Raw genomic sequence first — 26,655 nt, forward strand, 5'->3', positions numbered from 1 at the left:
CAAACACCGTGCTCGTGGCTTTTCAAGGGGTTCTCCCGTTTCCTCCCACTTTCTTCATTCCACCATTTCATTCATCTCTCATCATTATCGTCTCCTTTAGTCTAACCGGCATAACCGTGGGACGTAAAACTTAAAGATTTCATTTCATTTTCATTTTCAAGCTGTGACGGGTCTATTCTGAGGAAACACTGGTGACCGTTCGGACTCATCAGACGGAGTCAGTTAAAAGAAAGAGGTGACGAACTCCAGTCTAGAAAGCCAGTATTAACGGCGAAGGGAGTCGATGTGCTAATCACACACATCCCAAAACAACACGTAAGTGCCACAAGCCGGGCTAAATTATTCCGCCAAGTATTTAGTTTTTACTTTAGGATAAAAAGAACACTATCTATATACGTATAAATGAAAGTAACTACGTTTGTGACTTAATAACTCTTGAACCACCCGACCGATCTCGATCAAATTTTCAACATAGATGAGGTTCGGGCCTAGGATGTTTTTTGTGACCTCATCTGGACGATGCAACTTAGGAGAGGGGGAAGGGAGAGATTTATAAAAATGATCGAAAATATAGGTGCCGAATCCATAGTTCTCGGGATTTCTGAGATGAACAGTGACACTTCCGATGGCAGTTACATCCAAATTCAGCCCCGCAACCTTGGGGAGATACTGTATATAAAGGAGTTGTGCATTTCAAGTTTTTATTTCAACCCAGCGAAGCAGGTAATCAACGCTAGTTAGATATAAACAAGTGTTTGAGAAGTGGGAAACTGAAATTTGTTTTCTAGGTGCCTATTAAAAGTAGATTTTTTAAAAAGTAAAGTAAAAAAGTAGCTGATCAATAATGAAAACAGTCACGATTTCTGATGAAAAAAAAATTGCTGAAACTGGAATACAAGTTATTTTTAGTCCTACATGTTAGTTTAGTGGTTAGCGTGCATTTGATGAACGGTGTCCCGGTTCGATTCTCGGTAGAAGAGCACTGAACGGATTATGAGATTCGGATTCTGCCTTAAACTGAAGTCCATGTCTGGTATTTCAATAGTTCCGAAAAGGGACGCTAAATTTCAATGAAAAGACTTGTTTTCCAAAAATTTATTCATTACTGCTGATATTCGAAAATAAAAATGGCCTCATTTTCTAAACAATTGTAGTTTTTGATGTGCAAACAAAAGTTAAGTATCGATGCATAAGTTCGTGCGATTTTCTTTTGGGTTGGCAACCATGCGGTGTGAAGCGATTGTTTATCGTTATTCCGTTGTTTTACCGCAGTTTGGAGTTTGTGTGTTGTGAAACACAGGTTTTCTTGATCGTGAACGTATTATTGTATATATATTTTAGACAAACTAATATGGAATGTCAAGTTGAGACAAGTGATCATTTCCGTCACATTTTACTTTTCGAGTTTAACTGAGGATCCAGTGCAGCAGAAGCTGCGGAAACAGTTTGTGCAGTGTATGAAAATGAAGCAATTGCTGAAAGAACAGCACAGAAATGATTTTCCCGCTTTCGAGAAGGACGGTCTGACTTGTCTGATGTTCCACGTTCTGGATGATCTTCAGATTTTGACGAAAATCTCTTGAATGAGTTGCTTCATGAGAATCCTCGTCAAACAACGCGGGAAATGGCACAAGTTTTTGAATGTGTATGCAATGTATTGTTACACTCGTAGAATATGTTAATGTTATGTCTTATGTTGTATTTGTATTTGAATTTGAACAGAACAGCAGAATAAAAATAAAATATAAAATAACCGCACGAACTTCGAACCGCATATCGACCCAATAGTCTCAACAAATTGCATTGCCCGTATTTTATACACACACAACTGTATCGGGACACAACTATTTATAAATTTCTCTTAAAATTTCGTCAGTAATACTTACTTCAATTTCGTCATCGCCCACGGGCAGCTTAAGAATGACATCTAAATCGAATTCTGTTGCTTCAGATACTCTGAGCCTGTCAAAATAACTTCCAGTGTAATACAGACTGTTGTAGATTGTTTTAAACAACTTGTCCTTCTTCTCCATAAGCTGGAAAAGTTCAGAAAGGACCTACGAAAAAAAAAAATAATAAATTCTGAATTATTAGCGTTTAAAGGAAAGAAAAATTGTTCAATGATGAGACAAATCAATCGATATATCTCACTGAATGAATAAAGAGATATGGTAGAGTGAAAATCTTCATGTGTGGCTTTCGAGAAAAAAAAAAATCGTTTTTCTAAACCTAAAATTGAAGATGTTGATAGAATCTGCAACATTATTTAAAATGATGAATTTGTAAGGAATATTTAAAATGATCATTGTTTTGTGTGGCATCAATGTATAACATCATAGCGATAACATTATAGTTGTAATTACAATAATTTTAAGCAATGTTGCAAACTTTACTTCTATTTATCGTCTTAGGAACGGTTTGAAGCATTAAATTGCTATAAACGGCAATATGATTATTTTGTCAGTTGGAAACCATCTAATTCCGCAGATATGTTACTTATCTGAGCACTTTTTCGAAATAAAGACTGTATAAAAGTAATAATAATAATAATAATAATAATAATAATAATAATAATAATAATAATAATAATAATAATGTATTGTCACTTTGATCTTATTTATCCGAAATGCATCATAACATAATCTTAGTATCCGGCACTAAGTTACTTTAGATATGCACTGCGTCGTTCATCTCAGTTGCTTAATTACTGTTGTAGAGCTCCCGAATTTTGGATATTTGCAATACTTTAGCATCCTTAGTTGACAACACCGAACAAAAAATGTGGTATTCTAATATTTCGTTTTAAATGTAGGTTTGAAATATGTGATAACCTGCCGTAGTGCCATTTGACAAAATCAAACTTTATATATGAGACTACAACACTGTTAACCTGATGATAATGTCGAGTATGTCACTCCCCCCCCCCCCGCTATTTCTGTCAATTAGCTTAGAAGTTACAGGGAGTGGTCACTTTAAGTTCTTCGCCCTGCACCATGTATATGTATATGTCTATATGTATGGATGGATGGATGCATGCATATATGTCTACAATGTTAGGACGGCGACAGAGAACCCCTGTTGTGGAATTAAGTTGTTTCGTGCTTGATCGTCGGAAATTCTCGACAAATTTTCAAACTTGTATGTCTAAAGTTAGCGAGTCTCGAACCTGCTCGAGCCTCAATGAGATTAGTGACCGTGAACTCGAACTTCGGAGCCTGAGTGAGGGCGAGCATTATTAACTTTGTACACCCGCCAGGGATTTGAACGAAATCGTAGACTCTCACGTTGGAAACCTTGGTGACCCCCTAATTATCACAGAGTCATGATTTATACATTCTTGAAAAGCTTATGGAGCACAAATTCCAACGAGGTAACATTTGAGCAATTTCCGCCCTATTCGTAAAAGAACAAAAAAAGAAAAACAAAAGAAAGAAAGAAAAAAAGAAATATGCGTCAAAAAGCTGACTCAAAAAAAAATCCTCCTTTCTCTCATATAAGCAACAAGTACACATACAGGGTATTCACCATGCAGTGGACTACTTTATTGCATCACATACCAATTTTTAAGAGTGTACACCCAAGGGAGAGAAAGGCCCCTAAAAACTTTGATGCAAAAAAACTAACTTACTTACTAACTAACTCTATGGCCTATGGAACCCGGAGGTTCAATGCCGCGTTCACAAACGCTCTCCACTGACTTCTATCCTTAGCTAACTGCATCCAGTTTCTACTTTGTATTCCAATCTCTGCGAGATCCATCTTAATATTGTCCTCCCATCTGCGCCTAGGTCTTCCTAATGGTCGTTTTCCGATTGGTCTTCCAGTCAGGACTTTGAAAGCGTTTCTACTTTCTTCCATTTTAGCTACATGACCCGCCCACCTAAGCCTCCTAGACTTCATGACCCTAATAATGCTTGGTAAACCATATAAATTATGTAGTTCCTCATCATGAAGTTTCAACCATTCACCATTCCCGTTCGCCTTGGGTCCGAATATTCGTCTCAGCATCTTGTTCTCAAATACTTTCAATCTATGTTCTTTCCTCAGAATAAGCGACCGTGTTTCTCAACCAGACAGAACAACAGGCATGATTATCGTTCTATGTATTTTAAGCTTCAAATTCCTCGACAGAATTCGCGACGACGAGAGATTTTGAACTGAATAATAACACGAATTCCTTGCTTTTAGTCAATATTTAATTTCTTCGTGAATATGATTTTCGTCTGTTACTGTTGACTTGAATAAATAGATTAAAAAAAAAAATAAACAGCTTGAGATGGTTATTTCACAACGTGCTGTACTACCATTTGACGTGTGACCGCAGCAATCGACAAAGTGTCGTTTTTGCACTTCTCCAATCCGTGAGACCATCTCTTTTTATTTCTTTAATGTCTGTATTACTTTTTCTCCTATTTTTATCCTTCGATAATAAGTACTGATCAAAATAACCCAAATTAACATTTTTATTTCCATCATGAACATGTATGGTTAGGGCAAGTCAAAGTAAATGCAAACAACTACAATACACTTAACATATGCAATGATAATTAGACTATTAAAATACCTAACTGATCAATAAAATGAAAATAGAAGTTTCAACAATGTCCACAGACATTAATTTTGCAACTTCCGCAAAAAATTGATTTCCTGAAGAAGTTCTTACTCCGTTTCAGATTTCTGTCTCAACTTCTTTGCTCATCGTCTACTTTCTTCATTTCATTCATGAACTTTCATTTTTCTGGGAGAACTATTCTCTTCTGTTTTCTTAGTGTTACGCTGTCTTCCCAAATAATCTTCGCACCACTTCCGAGCAGATCTGGCATACGAGCTCCTTCGTGGTTAAGCGGTTAGCGTACGCACCTTTCACATGGGAGACCCGGGTTCGAGTCAGAGTTAGAGATTTTATGGGTGCGCCCAGTGGCGTAACTAAAAGCCTGGGGGCCCTACCGCAGACAGCGTGAAGTGGGGCCCCTTTTCTACGTCTCACTTCAAGATTTGGGGGCCTTCAGATGGCTTTGGGCCCCCCGCAATGTGAGGTCTGCGGGGCCCTTATTTACGCCCCTGGGTGCGCCAACGGCGAGGTCTTTTTGCACTCAAACTAAGACCTGACTTAATCATAAAAACAAACTAAAGACAAAAGCTACAATACTAAAATTAAGAGTAAGTTAATTAAAATACAAGAAAAAAACACCCACATACGAGTTAAAATTAAATGGCATGCAACACTTGGAGCTCTTGCAAAAACAGCAGCAGTCCGTGGAGAATACGTGTGTCGTCACCACGCAGGAACTATAGGTCTTCCGGAAAGCTTGTGAACCTTGTCAATGCCGAGCCAGAGCGGGGCAAGCGACGCGAAGATGACGAATTGATAAAAGGTCCCCGATGCCTTCCATTTAAACTCAGGCAATAAATCAATAAATAAATAAATAAATAAATAAATAAATAAATAAATACATAAATAAATAAATAAATAAATAAATAAAATAAAATAAAATTGTACCACCACCATCTCAGACATTGTTGAAACTTTTTTATAGCAACTAGACATGCTTTCAAGAGACCAGGGTTGGCAAAAACCATGGTTTTTATTGAAAAAACCAAAAAAACAGTTTTTTTTAAACCCGGCTTTTTTTTCTTTTTTTTTATGTTTAAATAATTTACTCTATGTATCTATATTAGATATGGACAGAAATTAGTTTGTTTTGCCTCGGTGTTATTACGCAACAACAAGGTTGTACTGGAAGGGGTCACATAAGGTTAAAGCGGAATCCAAACCGCTTCTCGCCTTACATCCAAGAGAAATTGTCCATTTGGGCACGAAACCGGAACTAATTGGTCACAAATGCGATTGCCGACTCACTCACGAACGACTCCTGATAAAAATACGTTGTACTGATCTTTACATAGGCCTAGTTGTTAATATAATTGTCAAGAGTCATTTCAGGACAGAATGATAAACAGTTAAAGAATTAAAAACATTATACTAAATTATATATATATATCGGGAAACTCCCGCCCTAGCCATTGGGAAAATCCTGTTATTACTTTAAATGTATATGTGTGTGTAAAATTTTAAGGTCAACGTATATAATCACTACGCCAAACTGAGGTATTAAATTAAAAATTTGGTATGTAGATATCATTCAATGAAATTAAAACCAAGTCAAATCCAAGCTGATGTTGGAAGCTACGTAGGCAGTTGATAAATTTTGCCAATTTCTATCAACATATTTAAGCAACCTTGGCTTCTTTATAAAACAACAGGCATTCATTCAAGTAGAAATATATAATTTGGTTTCATTTCGTATGTTTAGGCTTAACATCCTTATGAAATACCAAGGTTATCACGGAGAAGACTTTCGCTTACTTTCGCTTTCGAATCGCTACTTGGTTTACACTTGAAAGATGGGTTGTGGTTCGACCGAGAATTAAACACGTGACCCCTTGATTAAATGGTGACAAGTAGATAAACGTAATGCGGATGGTTTGATATGTGGAAACGTCGCCATGAAGTTTACACGATTTAAAGCATTTTTCGTTCTTTTTCTGGGGGGGGGGAGGTAAACCAGTTGTTTTAAAAAAAAAAAACAGCTGGTTTAAACCACCTTGGTTTAAACCAGCCAACCCTGCAAGAGACCCATATTCTTTTTTGTTTTGTCGAAAAAATTTCCCGCCAAGTAATGAGTCATCAAAGACGGGGGTTATAATTTATGAATTGTAGAAAACATGGAAAATGGTCAACTTCATAGCCCCACCATTCAGCTATGGAGACAGGTAGAGTTATAATTGTTGTTGTGGTATGTACATAGGGATATAAATAAACTATATTTTATTATAGTTTAGTTTGCGCTTGCGTATCTTATTGTACATAAATTAACAAACGAGTATCAGTTTATCTGAAAAGTTAAAGTTCGCGCATTTATTTCGAGCACTTCTGGTTCGAATTTCAAAATTCTGTTTCCACGGTTGGTAACATCTAGTTACACGATTTCCGAAAAAAAAAATGTATCGCTTCTGTGTACAACCGTTTCGTCGGAAAAAAATTGAGAATTGTCAAATTTTCAAAAATCGCCAATTTTGGGCGCCATTTTTTCGAAAACACCATAATTCAAAATTCTGAAATTTTGTAAGATGGTTCAACTTTACATGAATAATTAACACACTAAATACCATTCTCGACCAATGCTTCTTAAATTAACTACAGCCTTTTGAAGTTAGCGAAGTTTTGTTAACTTTGATGTCACAGTTGGCAACACTGGAAACAATAAAAGTACAACAATTTGATTATGTTTGTGGTTCGCATTCATTAAATGAGCAATAAAAGCTTTTCCTGACTCCTTTTTATTATTTTGATCAAAAAGGCTCTCTGAAATAGTAAAATAAGTCTCCCCCTACTCCTCCGTTTTCTCAAACCGAAATAATCTGAGGTGGAAATTACGATTACGACACAAATTTTTAAGTTCCCTTACTTAAAATGGTCTTCGGAAATAAAATTTCACTTTTTTTTTCTTTGTTCTACATGAACCAATCATTTGCTTGCTTGGTGTCTTCTTCGCTAACAGCATGTGAAAGTGCAGATGTTCCAATAGGTGTTGATGCACTCACAACACGTAGCGCATTGTCAATAGTCACAAAACACACACTTTCCTTATGCTCTTGAAAGGAAATGAAATGAAATCTTTGAGTTTTACGTCCCACGGTTATGCCGGTTAGGCTAAAGGAGACGGTGAAGATAAGAAATGAATGAAATGGTGGAATGAAGAAAGTGGAAGGAAACGGGAGAACCTCGAGAAAACCCACGCACACGGTGTTTGTCCACCAGAAAGTTCACTTGGCGGAGGCCAGGATCGAACCCGGAACCCCGAGCGCCAGACCCTTATGCTCTTCTGGAAACCTGTACCCTGCTGATGGTCCATGTGGAACCATAAACAGCTCTTCAACTTCACGTAATTCATGATTTAGGGACATTCCACGTCAAATCAACAAGTCATCAGACTTGACCATCTCAGATTTTTGTAAAAATTGACGTACAGCTTTATTGCAGTAGGAGATGAAAAAATCCCAAGTATTACCCCTCTCATCTTGAAAGTGTCCCCATACAGGATGTTCAAAAATTTCAAAAAAGGGCATTTTTTCAGTTACAGTAATTGTTAAAAGTTGTCATAAAATGGTTAATATGTGTAGTAGAGACATGGAACAAACACTATTGGAAAACTTGCTCTATTGGAAAGATTGCTCTACAAGTTGTAATATATTGAAAAAAAACTGTATAATAAAAAATAACACTTCAAAAATTCAAATTAAAATTTGAATTTTGAATTTAGCACAAAAATGTCTCTGTAAATTCGTTCAAAATTGTCCAGATTGTAGTTTCATGTGTACTATAACACCTCAAAGTTGCATTTTGGGCATTCAATGGGATCCGATTCAAAATTCAACATGAACCAAATATTGCCAGATATTGACCATGTGAATATCTGGGTTCAGATCGATAACCATTTGCTTGTAGCTATTACATGCAGCATCAAAGGAATGTATATTCAACTTCATTTGTTTCTTGATGTATTCATTTGAATTTAAACAATTATCCATCTTTCGAGTTATTTAGACAGGTATTACGTTTCCGAACATTACTCAATAGTGGTCATTATTCTTGTTAGTATGGATGTTTCTAAATTTATATTGGTTACATTGATTCATGTTATTTTCATCCCTTTGTTTCAGGATTGCTGTTACAGACATGTGTATCACTGAAATAGAAAAAAATAATTTGTTGACTAATTGTTTGTGCTGAAAGTGTGTGAAGTGATTGTGAAGAGTGCAACTGTGTTTCATAACACATTTGATACAAATATTGTGAAAAGAAGGGAAACATACCCCTTCCTCCTCATGATAAGTTTTGTAACAGCAATCCTGAAACAAAGGAATGAAAATAACATGTATCAATGCAGCCAACATAAATTTAGAAACATCCATACTGACTAACAAGAATAATGGCCTTTATTCAGTTCTGTTCGGAAACGTAATACCTGCTTAAACAACTTGAAAGGTGAGTAATTGTGTATATTCAAATGAATACATCAAGAAACAAATGAAATTGAATATAAATTCCTTTAATGCTGCAGGTAAATAGCTACAGGCAAATGGTTATTGATCTGAACCTAGATATTCACATGGTCAATATCTTGCAATGTTTGGTTTATGTTGAGTTTCGAATCGGATTCCATTGAGTGCCCAAAATGCAAATTTGTGGTGTTTTAGTACACATATGAGACTACAACCTGGACAATTTTGAACAAAGTCACAGGGACATTTCTGTGTGAAATTCAAAATTTAAATTTGAATTTGAATTTTTGAAGCGTTATTTTTTTATTATACAGGTTTTTCAATATACTGCAACTTGTAGAGCAATCGTTAAGCTTTCCAATAGTGTTTGTTCCATGTCTCTAGTGCACATATTAACCATTTTATGACAATTTTTAACAATTACTGTAACTGAAAAAATGTAATTTTTTGAAATTTTTAAACACATGTATGGGGACACTCTCAAGATGAGAGGGCTAATATTTGGGTTTTTTTCATCTCCCACTGTAATAAAGCCGTGCATCATTTTTACAAAAATCTAAGATCATCAGGTCAGATTTTGTCATTTCATTGGTTGATTTCACATGGAATGTCTCTTTATCTATAAATGTAAAATTGAAAATCACTATGTTTCAGACTCCTGAACCGCCCGACCGATGTCGAACAAATTTTTAACATGGATGAGGTTCGAGGCTGGGCTGGTTTTAGGCTATTCACTTTGATGGTAGAATTGAGGGACGGGAAAGGGGAGGGGATATTAAAAATAAATAAAACTTAATAACTCCTGAACCACTCGACCGATCTTGATCAAATTTTCAAATTTTCAACATAGATGAGATTCAGGACTGGAATCGTTTTTATGATTTAAATTTGACAGAGCAACGTAGTGGAGGAGAAGGAGGGGGAGATATATAAAAGTCAATTTATATAAGAATGAAAGTTACTATATTTTTAACTTAATAACTTTGAACTATATGACCGATCTCAATCAAATTTTCAAGATACATGAGGTTCGGATCTCGAAACATTTCTGTAATTTCATTTTAACGGTAGAACCTAGGGGAGGGGGGGGGGAAGGGACGTATAAATAAAAACTAATAAAACCTAATAACTTTTGAACGATCGAACCCATTTCGATAAAATTTTCAACATATATGAGGGTCGGGCCTTGGGTGTTTTTTAAAGTTTGACTTTGACGAGCCAACCTAGGAGAGGGGGAGATATATACTTTAAAAAATTAAAATAAAAATGACTGCCTTTGTGACTTCATCACTCTTGAACCACCCGACCGATCTCAATGAAATTTTCAACATACATGAGTTTGGAAACAGGGATTACTTTAGGCTATTCACTTTGACGATGCAACGTAGGGGAGGGGGAGAGGAAAGAAATTTAAAAATGATCAAAAATGACTGATATTAGTGTTGAATCTCTAGTTTTTGGGGTCGATGAGAGAAACAGTGACACATCTGATGCTGTTTCAACCCAAATCCAGCCCTAATAGTTGGGGAGGAAGAGAATACAATGTAGGGGAGGGGGATAAACATTTAAAAATAATCACAAATGACTAATATTAAGTGCCGAATCTGTAGTTTTAGGAGTAGCTGGGATTAAAAGTGACAATTCGGATGCCGTGTGCCGCAGCACGGAGGAGAGGGAGTTACATATACCGTAGGTGAGGGAGGGGGAGAAATATAAAAATGATCAAAAACGACCGATATTAGTGTTGAATCCATAGCTTTCGGGGTCGACGAGAGAAACAGTGACACTTTTGATGCTGTTTCAATCTAAGTTCAGCCCTGATAGTTGAGGAGGGGGAGGGTACAACGGAGGGGAAGGGGATAAACATTTAAAAATGATCGAAAATGACTAATATTAGTGTCGAATCCACAGTGTTAGGAGAAGCTGAGATTAACAGTGACAATTCTGATGCCGTGTGCCGCAGCACGGAGGAGGGGGAGCTATATATAATAATAATCGAAAATGACCAATATTAGTGTCTAATCCGAGATCATTCAGATGAACAGTGACATATATATATATAAAAAAAAAGATCGAAAATGGCCACTATCAGTGTCGAATTTATAGTTTTCTGGGTCGCTTAGATGAACAGTGATACTTTCGATCCTGTTTAAATTTTAATTCAATCCCGCAACTTGGGAGAGGAGGAAGAAGAGATATTTAAAAGTAATCGAAAAGGACCGATATTAGTGCTGAGTCCACATTTTTTGGGGTCGCTGAGATGAACGGTGACACTTTCGATGTCATGGCCCGCAACATGGGGGAGGGGGAAATATATTTATCTATCTATCTACGAGTATATATATATAAATGATCGAAAATGGCCAATATTAGTGTCGAATCCATGGTTTTCGGGGTCGCCGAGATAATCAATGATCATTCCGATGCTGTTTAAATCGATGGCATTAAAAACGAAAACAGCATATTTCACGGGTACTAAACACATAAGATACGGAGTTGTGCATTTAAATTTTCATTTCAACCCAGCAAAGCGGGTACTATATGCTAGTTCATAATATTTCTGATAACCACTGGTTATCATATATGCATGTAACAAAAGTTTCTTTTTGCAGACTTCTTAAATCTACATTTTGAACAACAGAAGCTCGATTTTGGGGGAAGCATGAAGTTAGTTCATGGTGACCCGTTACTGCCATAAAAACTTCGCCATTTTCCGAAAGCAAAAGGTGACTTCGTTACCGGTTGCACAGTTTCCCATTCTATCAATTTTTTTCCCCGGAAATTGTGGAATTCAGTTCCAGGCAACATAACGAGAATAATACCCAGAGTTTGTACTTGTATTATACTCACGAATTCTTCTGCAGTTTTAATACTGTGTATCTGTGTTTGCCTAAAGTTATGCCGCGTTACCACATTCTTTACAACCTCTTTCCCCCTCCCAATATCGTCGCAGAAACCCTTGCATGGCCGATTTCACTGAAAAACTACTGGTTTATCGGACCTGTCTTCATCTCGAACATCTGAAAGCGATTTTTAAAGTGGGATGCAGCACCATCAGAAATCACTGACACGGTATGGGAAATTGTAGACATTTATTTTCACGTATTCGAGCCTTTTTCTATAACATATATTTTCGCTTTTCTTCGAGTATTTTTGGAATCTTGTCTATGGCTATGAGTACATGAGCCGAATCGTGAATAATGAACTTTTATTCTTCATTTAATGAATGCGAACCACAAACATCATCAAATCATTGTACTTTTATTGGTTCGTGTTGCCAACTGTGACGTCAAAAGTTAACGAAACTTCGCTAAGTTCAAAAGGCTGTAGTTAATTTAAGAAGCATTGGTCGACAATGGTATTTGGTGTGTTTATTATTCATGTAAAGTTGAACCAACTTACAAAATTTCAGAATTTTAAATTATGGTGTTTTCGAGAAAAGGCGATTTTGGAAAATTTGACTTTTTTTTTTGTTTGTTTTTTTTTTTTTTTTTTTTGCGACGAAACGGTTGCACACAGAATCGATACATTATTTTTTTTTTTTTTCGGAAAATGGGTAACTAGGTCTTACCAACCGTGAAAACAGAATTTTAAAATTCGAACCGGAAGTGCTCGAAAAAAAAAATCGCTATCTTCGACTTTTCAGATAAAGTGACGTTCATTTATGTGCAAAAAGATACGCATGCGCAAGCCAAACTATAATAAAATATAGTTTATTTGTATCGCTATGTAGATACCGCAACATGAATTATAACTCTACCTGTCTCCATAGTTGAATGGTGGGTTTCCGAAGTTGACCATTTTTCATGTCTTCTATAGTTCATAAATAGCACTCCCCAACTTTGATGGGCCATTACTTGGCGTTTTTTTTTGGGGGGGGGAATATGGGTCCCTTAAAAACATGTCTAGTTGCTATAAAAATAAAAGTTTCAACAATATCTGAGATTGTGATGGTACATGCTCTACCTGAATTGAAATGGAAGGCACCCCCACAAACAACACATTCTGGTACTGCATCTCCACGTAAAAGATATGCATGCGTCAAATGACTGTGTCCAATACACAGTCGAGTTAAAAGTACTTCTTCACGACGAGACTGTCGGGAGCTAGAGGTCCAGACTCCTAAGCGTCGTTTAATGGCATGCAATTTGTTGGCATGTGCAAGATCCCATTCCGACTGCCAATGTAGAAGAAGACGAGATGTGAACATCGAGTAAAGATCAGTGCAAGTGTGGGGCGTCACGAGTTCAACACCATGAAGAGCTGCATCTTCTGCCAGAATCCGTCTGCTCATTACCAAGAATGCCAACATGGCTAGACACCTGAGACGGCACCAATTAGGGGATGGCATTTTAATACGCGTTGAAGAAGAGGATCCCTAGTGTAAACATTGCTAAGGGTCGTAAGAGCACTCATGGAGTCAGATAGGATTAGAATACGGGCAATGTTATGGGACCCGGGTTCGATCCCTGGCGGAAGCTCACGTGGTTCCGGTTCCACATTAATCAGTAGGTCCACGTCCCATACAGCCTCACTGCTGAAAGGAACGTTAAACTCAAAATAAAATCAACTCAACTCAACTCAACTCAACTCAGATCTGACATACATCAGTACTTTCTGAGTGATGACAATACTATGGATTCCTTTGCAATTGAAAGCGGTATCACGCTCTCTCCTCAGTGCTATGATTGTATGTTTACATTGGTTTGCAATAGGAGGAGATTTGTTGATTGAGAAACCATTCCTAACTGTAGCATAGACTCAAAGTACGGTGCTCATGTGTAATCAGATATTACTTGGTTGATACGATGCTATAACTTTGAAGCTATGGAACTATCCGGAAACACGATTTAAAATGATTCACTAATTCCGTCATAATTACGAAACGACACAGTACGCTGAACAACACGGAGAGCCAAAAGTATTTCAGACTTGATTCCTTCATCACGAAAAATAAAACTGTCTAACCCTTGAACAGGACTCTTCTATGACTATTGAGTGTGTGTATGAAGGGAAGGGGGAGGGGGTGAATGTATTCATAAATATGTACACCGTTACTGTTCTGTCCCTTTGATGCAGATTCAACCATATATTCTAATAAAATGGAACGCCAACACACAAAAAATGATGACAGGGACGTATTTGTAGATCTAATTTTCAGCAGTTGGTTATATTGCTGTTCACTACTATGGGTAACAACCGCTTTCCAACCCAAATTTCCTTGAGAAAGAGTTCTCTTACAAACAATACAGTATGCATGAAATGGATCGTCCACCTTTCTTAGCCACTCCACACATTCAGTTTAAGCATGAAATGGATCATCTACCTCTTAGCCACTCCACACACTCAGTTTAATAGTCGATCCTAGCGACAGAACGTTGCCTTTTTACTTGCTATTTTCATTCAACAGAATAAACTGGAATAAAAACTACCCGATGAGTTTCATTTCATAATGTGAAACCACGGTAGGCTTCCGAACTATGCGAATTCAATACTCAAACTTCAAGTAGTATATCTAAAACTGCTGGTTCCAACAGATTAATAAGATCAAAGATAGAACTTATTCCTAAGAGGCTGAACCCATATCAAAAAACAATTACTCACTATGCGTTAGTTTTTTTTATTATGGTGAACTGAATAGCCATATATTCGTTTTTGCTCTACGGAAATCAGTATTGAAACCGCAAGTAGTAGTAAATTTCAAACATTTCCGGTTTTGGTAGTGTCGAGGTTTGTGATATTATGTACTTTTAAAACCCTGAGTAGTTCGCCGAAAACCGCTTGTCGCGGTATATTACCATTTTTGTTATAGAGCGATAAATGCTGAACCGGAAATGGTTAATTTGACCAATGTTCGGATTCAACAGAAGGTTCAGGAAGGTGATAGAACCTAACTGCATCTCGGTATCTCTTACCGTTTTCGCTATACGGAAATCAGTATTGAAACCGGAAGTTATAGTAAATTACATCAGTTCCGGTTTGGGTGGTATTGCGGATTGTGGCGGTAAGTTCTCTTCACACACTACATCGAGTGGGAAAAATCGTTTGTCCCTATGTATGATCATTTTTATTCTATGGCGATAACTGTTGAACTGGAAATGATTAATTCGAAAAACTTCTGGTTTGAATAGTGTATTAACGGAGGAAATTCAATTTATTCTTGGGACGCTAAATTGATTGTCGAAAACCACATCTCGATATCTCTTACCGTTTTTAATATGTGGAAATCAATATCAAACCACTTCCAGTTTTGGTAGAGTGTTCAAGATAGTCATGGTACGTTGTCTGGAGATATAGAAACCGCTTCTGGCTACCTCTTATCATTTTTGCTTTATGGCAATAAACGCTGAAATCGGAAGTGACTAATTTGAATCACTTCTGGTTTTAGTAGAGAGTTAATAGAAGAACCTATTCTTGGGACGCATAATCGATTGCAAAAAAGAAAAAAATAAATAAAATAAAAAATAAATAAATAAATAAAATAAAAGCAACCCGATATCTATTACCGTTCTTGCTCTGTCTGTCTGTCGCCGGACGGATGGACGACGCCGTTCTATAAGACTTCCGACACTTATGCATAGCACATGTAGTTTGGAAGTCTGAAAGTCTGGCACAGAAAAATGTAAAAACAATTGCAGACTTAGCTCAGGTATCCCCTAAGTCACAAGAGGCGAGCTCCTCAGGGAAAATTTTCCTGATCCAACGGTATATTTCGTAATTTTTCCTAGCTTTTGGTCTCATATTGAAACTATTTTCCTGAAAAATCTTGAAATTCCTGACTTTTCCTGTTCGTGAACATCCTAAAATTTTTCGTTATGGTAAAAATTAGACTTACGTAAGTTTCGACTAATGCAAAGAGTTCTGAAACAACCTATTTACCTAAATCGAAGACTGTCTGTAGTTTATATCACACCAATTCCGAGGGGCGAATTCGAAGTGAAAACATGCACGGCTGGATCCAGAATCGAACCCAGGTCCCTGACTAATCGTACCGATGCAACAAGTTGAAGACTCGGGATCAAATCCCGCATCTATAGAGGTATTGGTGTGACACAAAATACGTTATTTCCTACATTTATCGCATACTCTATCAGTGGGCTTGTTGTCCCCCTCACCAACGCTATTTAATGCAACATTCTTTGCCTGCTCCTTATTCTCTCCGTGGGGTTTCCTGGGAAGCAAAGCAGTACACCGTAACGTCACAGGGAATCCAGTTAGAAATGACGTGCACAAAGCGAGTAACTTGTTACGTTTAGAGTAATATATTACACTTAAAGAGTAATAGAACTAAAAAATATTTTTAGTTTCATATCAAAACGTAATCTACTTACGGTTTTGAGGTCCGTCACATTCTGTTTTCTCTCTTTATTATCAAGATTGACGTTATTCCACGAATAGAGCAGCAGCTCCTGGCTTAGCATAGGATGATTTACACACTTCATCTGCATGTTTCCAAATCCACGTCTATTCATTCTCGTGCCTAAATAAAAAATATATAATTCGTTTAGTTATCCACTTTATTACATTTTTTCACAAAATAATGCAACACGTGAACTCAAAAAACAAGAAGAAGAAGAAAGATAAAAAACGGCTATGTTAGATAGATGGCTTTTAGTTGCACAATGTCCAGTCAGCATATTATGATTTTTGGCTTTCTAAATCAGAATTCACAACCTCACATTTCAAGTACCTCCCCAATTTCACTGCGATGTTACGTTAAGGCTACTCTTCAGTCTTGCCTCCATTTTCATCAAGTTTTTCAAAATAATGCGAAAATTAAAATATAACACTAACATTTCTCTGCGTAATTACAAGAAAATTTATGACAATATCAAATAGTCCAGGCTCCATGATGTACACTCATGTCCAAAATGATTGTCGCATATCTATAACCGTCTTCTTGTAAGAATATAATTTGATAATGATTTTGCAGGGTACTTTTAATACTGATACTACGTGTATAATCGGGAAATGTATATTTGTGGTAAATTGCATAGGAAAAGAATTATGAATACGAAAATTAGAATGAGTAAAACAAAATGTTGCTAAATGGACAAGAAACTTTTATTTTCGTTTTATTGTTCTTATTTACTGCCCTTTTAACACGAAATTTGCCACATACATGCATTTGCCGATTATACATATACTAACATTATAAGAAATAGCGGGCGAATTCGTTATCAAATTATATTCCTACAACATATTTATTGACATGCGACAATAATTTTGGACATGAGTGTACCCGGAAAGAAAATCATAGTCCACAGAATCTCATTTTTCCTTTCGAGCGGCGGAAGGAGAAAAGAAAATAGGGTGGTCGTGACAAAAATCGAATTCAAGATTTCAACCCATTTACACGTTTCACGGCCCACAGAAAGCCAAAAGTGATTTTTTGACATCTATCCGTACGTTTGTTTCACAAGGAAAATTACCTCTTACAGTTTGTGGATACAGACTAGTTCATTAATACCCTGTGCAAAGAAGCATTATTGAACTAAACACCTTAAAAACAAACAAACCATGCCTGGTATTTTTTCAAATCTTATTCGCGGTTCAGATGAAAGATGCTCGCGGACCGCTACTTGGTCTTCGCTGGTATAGATCATACAATTTCAACTGCAAATCTTCCTCATCACTAGTGGGGATGAGTAAACTTTAGCTACAAAATATCTCAAATTATGGAATGTCGTTTTCCACTTCCTTTCATTAAAGCAGTGTTGATATGGACGAAAACTTGAATCTCTTGAAGTACTTGCCACTGATGAAGAAGAAAAATTCAACAGCTTAACACTTCACAAATGTATGCATTTCTTGATAAAATGACGCAATCATGACATGCCAATGAACATAACATACATCACTGAACAGTGTTACATTATTTGGAGAAAATCGGCTACAAAAAAGAATCTCGACGCTTGTGCCACATGATTTGACTCAAAAACATTTACTCGATCGAACATTTCGCTGCGAATCTCTACTGAAACCTAAGGAACTCAAGCCATTTCCGAAGCAGTTTATCATATGTGATGAAAATGGATAACCTAAGAAAACAATGTCTGAAAAGGATCGTAGTCGAAGCAAAGAAAACCTCTACAGTCTGTGGCAAAGTCCACACTGAAACTTAGAAAGGTTATGCTGCGCGTTTAGTGGCATTGAAAGGGCATCGTATACCACAAACTGCTGCCGCCGCGAAGAATAAATAAACTCGGACCTGTACTGTCGATAATTTTGCGTCAGTGCACACAGCTATTCACAAGAAGCATCCGAAGCTGATTAAAAAAACGGTGTTGTACGCCACGCTGACAACCCAGACTGCCTACAACTTTACGGACTCGTCAGAAATTGACGGAACTTGGCTGGAAAGTTTCAATGCAGCTACCACATAGCCCGGACTTGGCACCGTCAGACCATCATTTATTTCCGTTTCTGCGGAACAACTTGAATAGTGATAAGATAGTTTCAAAAGAGGCCTGTGAAATTACGTGCCAAACTTTTTTGACCAGAAACCACACTAGTTCCACAGCAAAAATGGAATATTTGAGTTAACATCTCACCATTATGCCCTTTAGGCTAAGGGACACGAATGATTAAGGCAAGTGAGTGATGATGGAAGAAATGGTGGATAACATTCCCGTTGAAGTACCATTAGTAACTGTGCGATTTGTTCCACTGAAATCTTGTATGGTTTTACTTTTAAAAGTTAAGGAGAAAGCAAGAGAAACGGAGCTAAGAATTTTCAGGCTTCCAAACTACGTTTTGTAAAAGTATGGAAACATTTATAGAACGACTATGTCTGTTGACAAGTATCAGAGTGAAGATAGTAAAAGACAACAAGAAGCGGATTTTTGATATGGGTTCCAAGAATAGATTCCATCCCTTTCCTTAACACTCTATTAAAAGAGGAAACCATTTCCAGTTTCAAAGTCGATCACCAACAACCGAACAAAAACGGAAAAATGAAATGAAATCTCTTAGATTAACGTACCACGATCATGTTCTTTAGACTAAGGGAGACAGATGGTTAAGGTAAGTGAATGATGATTCAAGAATTGACTGAATGAGAATGTGGGAGTACCCCGAGAAAACCCGCGGACACGATGTTGTCCACCAAAAACATACTTGGCCGGGGCTCGAACGAGGGATTCCATGCACAAGAAGCAAGTGCTCTAAGAAGTTCTATAGAAACGGAATTATGATGTTGCCGCAAAAGTAGCAGATCATCGAACAAAATGGTTTCATAATGGTATTTTGAATAAATGCATTCTCAATTTGGACCTTCAAGGACCCAATACTTTTTAGACAGTTTGATATTAAGTAATGTTACTAATCGTGACAGTTAATGAATTTCTTGGGAAAAAGTCTGCAATATAATCCTGCGGACATTAGTTTCTGATTGGAATTTGAACGAGTTGAAGGGATGGGTATTATTTAGTTTCTTTCACAAATCTCTTGGTAATGATTCTGGTTCCTTAGTAATGACTACGGTTCGTTATATGTAATTGTCATGAGTAGAAATACTACAGCGTATAAAACACGAACCAACTTCTGTTAGGTAGCCACTAAAAAGCATGAATGCTATCAAACCAACTCAAGGCAGGAGCACAGCCGGGGGGGGGGGGAAGCGAGCAATAGCGAGGGGCTGCGTTCGTAGGGAGCAGGCACGTCATCGTCGGTGAGTATACGCATAAACGAAGTCGTTTACAACGGCACACTAGAAGTCACAGTACCGCCTTCGGAGCTGTTGATGGATTTGAGGGAGATGCTAAATGCAATCCGAAGGGATCATTTGAAGATGTATTTTAAAATTGCAAAAAAATATTTCCTATGCTAAATATGTATGAGCTGATAATAAGTCCTGTCCATTAATCAAAAGTTGCTAAAACGATGGGAGCGAAAAACTATCCGTAAAAGGGAGGGTTCTCCTCTACAATAATACATATTTACCGGGACGAACACTGTAAGAGATTTCACTGTATTCTGAAAGTACTTATTTATCGGATATATTATAATAAAATCCTTTTTGATCTTAACTTTACATTCCTTTAAATCCTTTATTCCTTCAAAACCTTGAAGACAAAGCTAATGTTACGTTTGAAACGTAGTTGGTTATATATTCAGAAGACAATTGATTAAGTGCACGGAAAATTCTGTAACTGATTAGGATCCACACCTATTACATTACAAAGCAATATAGATTAAGCTTCTTTAGACCTATCTTATTACCACAAAATATATATTTCCGTTACGAATACTGTTTTTTCTCAAAAGAATACATCTTTGATGCTTCCTTCGATATCTCCACATAAATATTACAATGATTAACCAACATATCATGTACTTTTTATTTTCTCCATATTTAGCTTCTGCAACACTCAGTCACTCGTATTATCTTAAAGTAAAATTGAAGATAGTTAAAATTTGTTGCTCCATAAAATAGGACTGCATGCCAGGTGTATTAAACGTGCACCCTCTAGCCACTAGGCCAGCAGCAAAGGCAACAGTTATTCCCTGTATGTAGTCCCGAGATACATTCCTGGTGTGTGACTGTTTTGGACACAAACCCAGTAGTGCTTTACATAGCATTTCAAGTAGGGTTGCTAAATGGCCGGTTTGCCACCGGCCTGGCCGGAAATATTGCTGTTATTTTGATAAAAGCCGGTGACCGGTACAAACTTCTTACTAACCCCTTTATGAGCATTTTCTTCAAATTTCTATCTAGTTCGAAGCAATTTCATGTAGTACGAAGTATGGATTTAAAAAGAACTTTCATTCTGTAAATCCAAAACTTGCACATTTCACCATCTATTAATAATTAATATATTTTGCTCCTCTGTTTAGGTAACTTTAGAGATAACAGGGACTGCATCAGGGAAAATTTGAAATTTACTTGTAAGGAATTTTATACATTTATTGAGAGTAAAAAAGGACTTTCTAAAGCAATTTCCTATAGTTGAAGTATCAGTTAAAAATAAAAAAAAAATCATTTTCCAAATCCAAAACTGCCACGTAAAGATTAATATACTTTTGTTCATCTGTTCAGATAATTTTAAAGAAGTGACAGTTACTGCTAAATACAATAAAATGATCAATGCTGATTTCAGTTTCTCACTTATAACACAATGTATCTATTAACCTTATCAGTGACTGTACTGAGGATATGCAGAATATAGGTGCTTAATGCATATTTTGTTCACGATAGTACATTTCCTTCCCTCGGGGTTCCGAAGACTATGTAACGCTTACTATTTCAAGTGCTGAGTTCAAATTTCCGTACTAGTGGAAGTTTTGATGTACACGCCGTGAAAGAAGTGCTCGGGAAATTCCTGAATTAAACGCAGAAGGATCGGAAATGAATACTTCAACAATAAAACTATTTATTTTACGCTTAAGCCTGCCATACGGCCCGTAAAAAACGGGACAAACCCGTTTTTGGGCCTCGAGTGTCCCGTACTTTAACTCCGTTTCATTTCTGCTATCAATACCAGCTTATTCGAAAAGTGAAAAAAAATTCTGACATTGGCTGGGAATCCTGTAATTAGTGAATGAACAGAACGCTGTTGCATGTAACAGTTTCGAGGAAGTTATTACACCATCTTGTTCGGCTTGATAGGGAGCGGAATTTGCAATGCTACTTTTTCCATTGAACTTGATGGAAACTGATTAAAAAAATAAAAAATAAAATGAAATCTTTTACTTTTAGTCTCACGGTTATGCCTGCTATGCTCAAGTTGACAGTGATGATAAGAAATGAATGAAATGACGGAATGAAGAAAGTGGGAGGAAACGTAAGAATCCCGAGAAAACCCACGCACAAGGTGTTTGTCCACCATAAAGCTCACTTGGCGCGAGCTGGGATCGAACTAGGGACCCCATGCACCAGAGGTGAACGCTCTACCACTGAGCCACCGCGGCCTATTATACTTTTGTTCATAACCAGACTATAGTTCAATTCATTGTGTTGGAAAGTTGAGGGGGGGGGGGGAATCTGAGCTGTCCCGTATTCTCATGGAGAAAATATGGCAGGTTTATTTACGCTGGAAGATGTTAACTTCATGTAAGACATTTTGAAACATATATTTATTTCATACAACATGAATTGTATCTTTGTTTTAAATTAATAGACCCCTTTTGGTATCCATATTTGGCGAACGTCGGTCCGGCTTCTGGATGACTTGATTTACATTTGTTCGTTTGTCTGCCCAGCTCCTTCATGGCTAAGCGGTTAATGTACGCGTCTTCGGCGTGGGTGACCCGTATTTGCTTCCCGGAGGGAGCTCACGTGGTTCGGTTTCCACTTTAATCAGTAGATTCCGTCTCATATAGCCTCGCTGCTGAAGGGGACGTTAAACACAAAATTACTGAACTCGCTTGTCTGCCTCTACCACAGACACTACAGGGTACAACTTTCGGTCTTTTAAGTTAAAATTTTCAGAGTACAAGCACGAGATACCAAATTTCCTGTACAGATCTTGGCGGCATACCAACGTAAAATATCAAAATGGCGGCCATTTTGTCAAACAGCGAGTATGTACGCTACGAAGCGCAATTTTCTGTGTAGACTTTCTCGGCGGTCGAATGTAAAATTTCAAAATGGCGGCCATTTCTTCAAAACGGCAGTGAGTAGAAAATTGTTGCAAGTTGTGACAATGACAATATTGAAATATAAATCACATTTTAACACTTTTACCCCAAAGACATTGAAATATTTCGAGAAAACCCAATTAAACCCGAAAACAGCCGAAAAAACCCATATGGGCCCAGGTGGGTTGGGCTTTTTCAAAAAAGCCCGGGTTTTTTCAAACCCTGGTTGCAACCCAGCTTAGGCAACGATATATTAATTTTTCATCAGTAAATGCACTCCAAATACCTCATGAATTATTTCTAGTAGGAGGAATTGCATTTCTAGGTGCAGATTCACTTAATCAGGCATTAACCGTTATTGCCGCAAATACAGCATGCGGTTATATGCCAAGAAGAAAAAATAACATGTATTAGGTGGCCACTAGACAGCACGAATTGTATGTAACCTACATCGTCCAATAGTGGCAGCCACATATCAGCGACGGTAGTTATGCGCGTACGCGAGGAAAGTAGAAAAAACATTTGTGTTCCTTATGTTACTACACGAATTACGTGTCGAAGAACTTTACGATTACTGATCATGGCTTATTATTACAATGCAATGACACAGGAATCCAGTGTGGATTACATTTTTCTTACTGTATTTTGGATGTTAGAAATAAGGTCTCCATATATTTTTAATACTTATAACTTTCTCTTCTAAAGTAACATTATATATTTATTCTCTATATTTTATTATGGTTGCCTACTAGGTGTAGTTTTACTATACAGATCCACACATTGTAAAATGTACGGGAAAATTTGGGGAAGTATTTAATTTGCCAATCTTCTGTCCAGAACAGAACACAACAAACCCCTGCAGGGCTTCTAACCCGTTACTACTACTACTACTACTTACACTATGGATGTATATAATAAAACTGCATGGTCTAAACTAGGGTAAAACCAACGGTAAAACTCAAACACACCCGGATATGATTACCGCAAACAAGTAGTCTGGGATCGGTCCAGGGATTCTTCAACAAGACATGAACGCACTACCAGTGCGCAACCGATCCCCCTTTCTTCTAAGTTCGATTAAGTTAGTTAATGCGGTCATAATGTATGGACTATTATTTGGGATGAATCGTACTCACATATGTAATAAATTTTAGGTTTCAAGTACCAAAAACAGTACAAGGAAAAAAAAAAAAACAATTGTAGCTCCACTTCGTATACCCGTCGTTGATGAATCTCTCTACTTCTAAAAGCTGTTCAGAATTAATTGGGACAAGAGTTGGGGCACTTTCCTTAGTACTTTTGGCCTATGTTTAGCAGAAGAGGTCCAGCTCTTTTCTCTAAACAATGTTACAATTTTGGTAATTTCTGTTCACATTCGGTTAGGTTAGGTTAGTTTAGTTTATGTTATATTAGCGTAGGAGTCCTGCATACTTTTCCAAAAAATTATAGAATTTCGTTTATTTCTACTAAAATTAGATTAGTTTATGTTAGTTTAGGTTACGTTATGTTACGTCTAAGTAGTTGTATCATTCATTTCTCCTGTAAATTTAAGTTTTTGGCTAATGTTTAGCAAAAGGGGTTCAGCAACTGTTTCTAAAAAAGTTACAATTTCGGTAATTTCTGTTCACATTAGGTTAGGTTAGTTTAGGTGAGTTTGGGTTCGTTTATGTTAGATTATATTAGTGTAAGAGTCCAGCATAATTTTCCAAAAAAATGGTAGAATTTCACTTATTTCTGCTTATATTACGTTAGTTTACGTTAGCTTAGGTTAGTTCGCGTTAGGTTAGGTTAGCATTTGGTTACGTTATATCCTGTAAAATGTGTGGTTTTTACGTGCTTCTAGACGCGGTCTGCTAAACATAACCCGAGTTTTTTACGTGCTTCTGGACCCCTTGTACTAAACATACTCGGTACTTTTTAGCTGGAAAACTTAGCTTAGAACTGATAATTGACAAAGAAATATTAATAATAGACCATATGAAAAATACTTACCTTTTCCCATTTTAAATTACGCAGATATCAAAAGATGTAATTCTGAATCAAATGTTCAGCCCTTCTCTTTAACACCGCAGACAGGCACTGTCAGAACACTTTGTTTCATATTCGAATTTGTGTGTACACCAGACATCAACAAAAGAGGGAAATTCCCGTTCGTAATGATCAACATAGTACGATCACATAGAAAATAAACATTCTGAGGTATATTTTCATGATGATTTTCGGCCTCTAGTAAGATATTCAAAACTATATATACTTTTTCCTAATCTCACATTATATTTTAGTAACATAAAATATAACAGCGAAAATAATCTGCTGGTTATTAACGGTGATTTCAAGCAATTATTGCGTAACACTTCGTAATCATTCATCTTCTTCACCAGTTTGAAGCCCCTTAGCAAGAAACAGATTTGGGCAGATATTAAGTGTATTAAGTGAATAATAAATTATTAAAAGCGTTTCACATGGTAAAGTATTAATTAATATAGTGGGAAAGTATTACATGAGTACTTCTTGTTCTTGTTCTAACTTGTAACCCTATAAGGGATATAAATGAGGACATGCGGCAGTCCTAAGCTATGTCCGATATTGCTTTTGAATTGGTAGAAGATAGAATTAAGGTTAACCTTTGCTGAAAGGATTGCATAGGTTGTGTTTGCAATGCGTCCAGTAAGAATCATTCGAAAAGTTGTATATCGTATGCGCTGGATAAGATGCCTCTAGATAGTAGTCGGATATTAGAAAGCTGACATAAGTAGTAAGATGTATGATTGTCCGTGTGTATTAGTTGAGCGTGCCAAGTGGATTTACGGACATTTCTCATTTAGCGTTAGTAAAAAGGACGTATACGAACTATTGGTAATACATAAAATAATATAATTAAGGCAGCTATTACTGTGTGACTCTGTGTAACAGATTATTAGTAACTTCGGCTGGGAGAGAAGGTAATAATTTTCCACTTATGTTCCTGGCTGCAAAGTCTGATCATGGGTAGTACGGTGATACCAACAGCAACGTTATAAAATCTCATCTCGAGAGGCACAAATTCCAACTTTGCCCTTGAATTTTCTACCCTATACTAAAAACAAAATTCTCTAAACTTAGAAAACATGAACAATAAAATTAGGGTATATCAGTCATTTTCTTCAATTTATGAGTGAATGATCCAAAAATTCTAATCCTCTTCATTTATCAAATAACTTATGAATACTATTTTCCTTAATTAAAAGAGACAATTGAAAATGCTGATAAAAATAAGTATATTTTGTGGTGAGTTTAGTATCTTTATCACGCTTTTGTGCCATTTAATAAAACTAGATAAAGTTCATTCTTCAGTCATTTCGTATCGAACGTTTTGGAAGTTGATGTTTCTAGTTTTACCTTCCTTCGTTGATTCTGTTTATTCTTTTTTAACACCAGAGTACAATTAACATTAATTCGCGCTTATTTTTTAAGATTCACAAGTGACTGTACAAATGACTTAACCACTAACATGCATTTGATACTAACAAAATTTGACAATTAGCATTCATTTCAAGCGTATTGAAGACTCGTTTCTCTACTCGCCCATAGACAACTTTCTTGGCGTCCATAACCTTGCCAATTTTTAATAGAATATCTTTTACCCTATTTCGAAAAATCATCATCAAGAAATTCCACGGTATGGGATTTTCCCACTGATTGATATCACTGGAGTATTACTGAGAAAAAATGTGAGTTGTTGTGCCTTCCATTACTGACACAAGGTCCACGGTACTGTGCATACGAGTGACCATGAATATCGCAAGTGAAGTGACAAGTGTTTTCTATTCTCATTTAACATCTGTTTACTTTATTGGTATACTAGTGGCAATGTTTTGTCTAATTACAACAATGTTTTATATAACATAGTGTAATGTGGTACTCAGGGCTGAACAATCAGGAGGATACCATCTTCTTGTACATGCCAAGATCGTGGACTTTCCCACAGAAAATAAAATTTCACATTCCTCAATCCCGATAGGGTCGAAG

At 36.8% G+C, this 26,655-nt stretch overlaps 1 protein-coding gene across 2 annotated transcripts in view; it reads right to left on the reverse strand.

Annotated features, from left to right (window-relative positions):
* LOC145674309 (cyclic GMP-AMP synthase-like receptor) overlaps positions 1–25,356 on the reverse strand; it is a 73,396-nt gene extending 48,040 nt beyond the window's left edge. Inside the window, exons 1-3 of one of the 2 annotated variants that reach the window (XM_081744174.1) lie at positions 24,640–25,326; positions 16,398–16,546; positions 1,887–2,057 (exon numbers count right to left, since the gene is read on the reverse strand). In XM_081744174.1, the coding sequence (XP_081600300.1) occupies positions 1,887–2,057; positions 16,398–16,546; positions 24,640–24,649 (330 nt within the window). In that variant the 5' untranslated portion in view covers positions 24,650–25,326. Of the gene's footprint in view, positions 1–1,886; positions 2,058–16,397; positions 16,547–24,639 lie in introns of both variants that reach the window. The other variant, XM_081744175.1, reaches the window with a different exon arrangement.
* Positions 25,357–26,655: the final 1,299 nt, after the last annotated feature.

The sequence above is a fragment of the Thermobia domestica genome, chromosome 17, assembly GCF_964235325.1.
Source record: "Thermobia domestica chromosome 17, izTheDome1.hap1.1, whole genome shotgun sequence".
Classification (NCBI taxonomy): domain Eukaryota; kingdom Metazoa; phylum Arthropoda; class Insecta; order Zygentoma; family Lepismatidae; genus Thermobia; species Thermobia domestica.